The sequence below is a fragment of the Convolutriloba macropyga genome, chromosome 6 (assembly GCF_964194025.1).
Source record: "Convolutriloba macropyga chromosome 6, txConMacr16.3, whole genome shotgun sequence".
In the NCBI taxonomy this organism is placed as follows: Eukaryota; Metazoa; Xenacoelomorpha; order Acoela; family Convolutidae; genus Convolutriloba; species Convolutriloba macropyga.
In genome coordinates this window covers 65722876-65728875 of record NC_134473.1, presented here as the reverse complement: position 1 = coordinate 65728875, position 6000 = coordinate 65722876, and the positions used below count along the sequence as shown (strand labels likewise).

The 6000-nt window shown below is 31.5% G+C and overlaps 1 protein-coding gene across 1 annotated transcript in view; it reads left to right on the top strand.

Annotated features, from left to right (window-relative positions):
* LOC142341378 (uncharacterized) overlaps positions 1–6000 on the top strand; it is a 119067-nt gene that overhangs the window by 28001 nt on the left and 85066 nt on the right. The window contains exon 3 of the mRNA XM_075392305.1: positions 3165–3245. Coding sequence (XP_075248420.1) covers positions 3165–3245 — 81 coding nt within the window. The remainder of the gene's footprint in view (positions 1–3164; positions 3246–6000) is intronic.

Here is a 6000-nt window from a genome sequence, read left to right as displayed (position 1 = left end):
CTGAAACAATTGCTTGAGAACCTCTTGCAATCGTGCTTAACTAACATTATTCTGTGAACTCTTGCCGCATAGAAAACAGAAGTTGTATTTGCACTGGTAAAAGCCCTACATATTGCGGTTTTTCTTGATTTTGCGGATTCGATTGCAGGAAGTCGCCAAGCAACATAGACCATATATTTTTAAATTCTCATTTTTATATCAGTTAAATGTCAGCAATTCTCCGGCTTTGGTTCGAGACGAATTTATCATCGTAATCTTTGTTCTTGATTTTTTCTCAGTGATCTTCAATTTCAACCAAAAAATTTCTGACTTGTTTTTTAAAGGTCTCGGTTTTACTATAGTATTTCTGATTTCAAGCAGAAAACCCTGTTAACACGTTCTTTTAACACGATCTTGATGTTTATGGATGCGCTTTTTAATATTGCAATTAAGTGTTAAATGCAAAATAGTAACGGAAGTTGATGACATTAGAAAACGCAGATGTTAATGCTGCCCACCCAGTCAACAAAAAGTTGTTTATCTTGCAAGGTTTTGCAAGATTCTCATAAAATGGCTATCTGGCAACATATTGCAAGTCCATGGCTATCTTATAAAATCTTGAAAGATGAATGGTTGGTTTTCTTGCAAGACTCTTGCAAGCTCGTTTTGGTCGAACTATGTTCTCATTGATTGCTACAGGCGCATTGTATTTCAAATTGATCAGAAATTGTCCGAGATATAGTTGCGTGTGTTCAAGGGAGATAATTTGAAAGAAAACTTACTTCAGCGAAGTATGTTTTATTATTGCATATCGCAATTTCAGTCAGCTCAGCAAAAATTTTGTTGTTCTGTTAAGCGCTACAAACAAAGAGAGCTTTTCAAAACTTTTGAATTATTTGTTCTCTAACCTTGCGGGATCTCCAAAATTACATTTTTACAATTCAAAAATTGGGAACTTATTACCATTATTTGGGGTCACTTTTATTTTTTTTTAACTTATGCTATTCGTTTTGCATTATTTTTATTTTATTTTTACAGAAAGTTAAAAATTGATGCTGTCTTGGCGTTAAAATTTTTTTTACAAAAAAGAACAAATATATTGAAAAGCAAAGGACTCCTCTCATGCTGGTCTTGATTGAGCTTGATCCAATTATTTGCAAATTTGCAACATGAATGGTTATCTTGCAAGACTCTAGTGACAGGAATGGTTATCTGGCAAGACTTGCAAGACTTTGGCAGGAAATCTTGCAGGGCGATCTATCGTCTTGCAAAATTCTGTCAGAATCTTGCAAAATAACCATTCAAAGTCGACTGGGGTATCCACTTAAGTTCCCCTACAGTATTGGAATTACTAGAAAAAATTTTTCTTTCGAAGGCGTAACCCAAATCGTGAAAAAAATTGCATTTCCTATTTTTAGAAGCTTTGAATTTCGCAATCACCGTTTAGTCTTTTTTTAAATTGTTTTATTTTCACTATACAACTTACTGCCTGGTCATTGTTTTCGTGGATACTGTTAGATAAAATTTTTCGGTTGTTTCCGTCAAAATCCTGTAATCATTTGAAACCATCAACAGTTTTTAGAGTCCCGAAGAACTATTTTTGGTCATTCAAACTTGAATAATTGTTTGTTTTTTAAAAAAATCTAATAAAACTTTTTTCGATGTTTCGCGCTGCTCAAATTATTTACAATTTTTTCACCATATTTAGTATTCTGTAAAATAAAATTCCTATTTTCAGGTTAACAATATCAGGAACTTCAACTGTGATTGATTGTCAGCCTGTAAAACTAGCAGATAAATGCTGATTTTTTATAAGTTCGCTGGTCTATTCGTTTACAATTTAAATTGAGTTTTTTTTCTAAATTAGTTTTTCGCTCATTTTTCAATAATGTTTCTTTGGTAACCTTTTGCTCTATTAATTTTTTTCACTTCTTTTCTCTTGTTTTCATTTTTTGATCCAATTAAAAGTGAAACAATAAAACAAACACTACTTACTTTTTCATTTTATCTGTTGCTTTACGTTTATTAAATAAGTTTGTCATTTTCATCGATTAATGATTTTGGAATCTAAGAAGGTATAACTTAGTGATTTTTTGTTAATTTTTCCTGTAAATATAACAATAGGTTCTTAGAGGAAAAAAATCTTTCTCCAAGAAAGACAAAAACTGCCAATTTGCACTCCAATTATCTTAAGGGGATCCTTATTTCGAAAGGGCTTTTAGCTCGTTCTCATTGTTCTCTCCCTTTGTGTAAAGCAGTGCTATTGTTTGAGTTTAATTGAGAACTTTTCAGCAGTACGCGGGTCAAAATTTGAAATAGCACCACTTAAAGGCACTGAAAATTTTTCACTGCAAAATTTTTTGTTCTTTTGCAGTGAATGCAAGTAATAAGGAAAATCAGGCGACACCGCTAAAATGGGGTGATTTTTTGTTCCTTTTCTCAGCATGTTATGTGTTTCTCCCATTCTTTTGTCGAAATTTTAGGGAATTATGATTGTCTGTTGAATCACCTCTAAAATTTGCTCTGAAATTATGTAAGATAACCGCTGAGGAGTTGATATTTCTGTAAACGAATTTCGATGAATTTCTCCATTAGTTTCGTCGCATTGATTGCGAATTAACATCGCATTAAAGCTTCAGAGAGTTAGAAAAACTCACTACGTTTTAGATGTTTCCGAAATATTAGAACAAACTTGACAAGTAATTGTACATCTTCCTTAAATTTGATCCAAAATTGGTCTTCCATTATATCATGAACAAAGCGGTTCTTAAAGTTTTTAAAGGCTGGAATCGTTGCTTTCCAGCAAAACTTTTAAGTAAAATTAAAATTTAAAAAAATGTATATGGACAGTATAGCCAAATAAACGAATAATTTTAACCCTTGCAAAAATTTACGAACAATAATGATATTTTCCCCAAATTTTTGGGTCAGTTGCTGAGGGTGTTACATTGAGAATTAAAATTACTTTCCTTGAAGTGATCAAATTATAATATGGCATATTAATATCTCATTTGAAATTTTTATACATTGTGTTTGGAATATGCAAGAAAATTACTTCTATGGTGATTATCTCTTCGATCAAAGCAGGGATTTACTTATACGAAAGTAAAGTTCACTTAATCCTGCATTTTTGTGCAGTTTTTACAAATTATCATTATATGCGTTTTGTTAGTATTTCTGTTCAGATTATCTGATTGTGAACACAATTATTTATTTCACTTTCCTTTCTCTGTTTTATTATCAGACTGAATCACATTTAAAAACAGGTGATTAGATTTGCAACCCTTATAAACAAGGGTGGGAGGTCTTTTGTCCCGTTTAATTGGAAAGAAAGCAAAAAAAATCCAGTAATTTTTCCATTTAACATCAGGTGTTGTTTATTGTACATTGCGCTCAATTTGTTGCAAAATTCCAATTTCAATTTGTTTTTGAAAGTGGAAAATTGAACAAGGGGCATTTTTAAATTGAGTTTCAATTTTATGACAAGTTACTTTGCTGTTTTGATTCCTGACATCTTAAATTGAACTCCAAACCTGCTTTGTGTAATTTTTTCAAGGTAAGAATAACGTATTAAAGATAAGACATTTATAAGCGTATTTGAAATTTCAAATTTCGATTTCATCAGTTTTTAATCGAAAATTTTAACTTTGGTCTTAATATTTCAATTTATTATTTATCATTTTTTAGAGTTTTTCGAAAAAAAAAATATATCACATTGTCAACGCGAGCTATACGATTGTTTTATGCTTTAGATCAGAAAATAATAAGCATGAAATGTTTTCACAGAAAAATTTTCACCGAAGACCGAGCAGTAAGTAGTTTTTATTTTAATGTCACTAATTTTTGATAATAATTAAATTATTCTTTCTTATGTCCTCACTTACTCGATTCTTGAGCCGCAATCGATAAACATTATGTATACATTTGCTAAATTAAGCTAATTGTCATTGCGTTCTACGTCACTAGAAAAAGCATCGCCTACACCTACACAGTTCATATGTTTCGCTCGATTAATGTGGTTATGAGAAGTTTTTATGGCTTCATTTGCTCATTTCCAATTATGTAAAAACATGTATATTCCAAGAATTATAAAACCATAGAATACCATAATTATTTGAAACGAGTTTGAACAGCAATAATAGAAAATTAGAAGTGCTTTCAAATTACTTCGTGATCATTTACCATTTGCAGTGTCTCACAAGGAAACTTTTACTGTCGTTTTCGTAATCTGATTATACTTCAATATCTTCAAAAAAGGCTGCCTTTTGAACGACCCTTGCAAGAGTCTCGAAAGATGAATTTTGTAGGATCTTGCAAGATAAAGATGAACGTACTGCACAAGATTTTTCAAAACAAGGAGGCTCGCTAATATGCGTTTGCACATAATGTTCCGACCCCGCTAAACCACATTTTTGATTTAAATGTCTACCAAACGAGAAAGAGATCGAAAACTTTTAAAAACTCATATATTTTTCGAAAGCAATTGGTGTCTCCATTTAAAAATTCGATTTAACCTCAAACACTGAAAAAAAAATTATATGCCTCATTAGAGGGCCCCTGATGCCTGCCATTTAGGAGACTAGGAGACAACACGCACGCACGCACGCACGCACGCACACATACACAGACACAAACACACACACACACACACACAAACACACACACAAATAAAGACAACAAGCCTTGTTACGACAAAAACTCAATGTGTATCTGTTTTTGAAAAGCTTAATAAAAAAGTCTAAATATCATCAGATAAAACCTAAGTGAAGCAAATTGACTCGCATTTCGTCAAAAAAGATAACTGATTCCGCTTTGTTGAGAATTTTTTTCTGTAGACACAAACAGAAAAGGCAAAGTTAACTAGTTTATAGTTATGCAAAACAAATGATTTCAAAGACTTCGAATTCGAAAAGAAATCGAAAACAAATAGCAATCAACATAAATCATTATATTAGCTCATTTGCACCTCCCTATAAAGCCATTCAGACCATTGATTATCTAGATTGTCTCAGGAATACAAAAAAACCAATACAGGCACGAATCATAAGGTCAATTTTTGTGAGGAAACGGTATTGAATGCTTTCAAATCATAGTATAGTCACTAAAAACATTGAAAAGAATCAGTTATGACTTTTTTCAACAACAATAGTTTTATTGGTAAATTTTCATTGATAATTGAACCAGACAGCAGAAAAAGAAACACAAAAACTGGCGGATTTACAAAAATAAGCAGTAAAAAAAGTTTTGCAAGTAGTAACCATAAAAGAAAAAAAAATATTTGAAAGGTTAAAAACAACGTGGATTACATTATAACTGGCATGAAAGACGATGTGACCTATCGTTTTGTTGAGACAACGTTACAACGCGACAGAAATAATACATTTTTTGCAGATCCGAAAAAGAGCATTAATTTGTTTTCAAAATGTTTTTTTTTATAATTGTTTTCAAAGTAATAACAACCATATGCTTTCACCTAAAACATAATAAAAAACTCAAACTGTTACTGCCTGTCGGACATATTACGTCATTACAACGGCTAAGCCAGAGGATCACAAAAAATAACAACGGATGCAGGCACAACTCAAAATTTCAATCATACTTTTACGCAAACGCTTTGTTGAAGACAAAAATTACAATTATTTTGCTGATTTTTTGGCGGCATGTTCATTGGCCCTTTTTCAAGTAACAGTGATTCGTATAAAATTGAGCTGTGAGTTTAATGGATTCTGGTCTGTAATTAACCGAAAAAAAAACAAAAAAGGCCAAAAAATTAAAAAAAAACAGCATCCAATTACAATCCGTATAATATTTGGGTTTTAAAATTTCTAAAATCACAGTTACTCTAAAAGTTATCATTTTTTTGACGATTGGCCAATTAAACAAATAATTGTTTCCAAATTTTAAAAAATGATAATTTTAGGATAGATAAGCGGAGTTATAGAAGCGAAAAATCTTTGGCATCAACTGAAAGCATTAGACCTTTTCTTAATAGCTCTAATGCTTTGCTGGCAAAACTCTCAT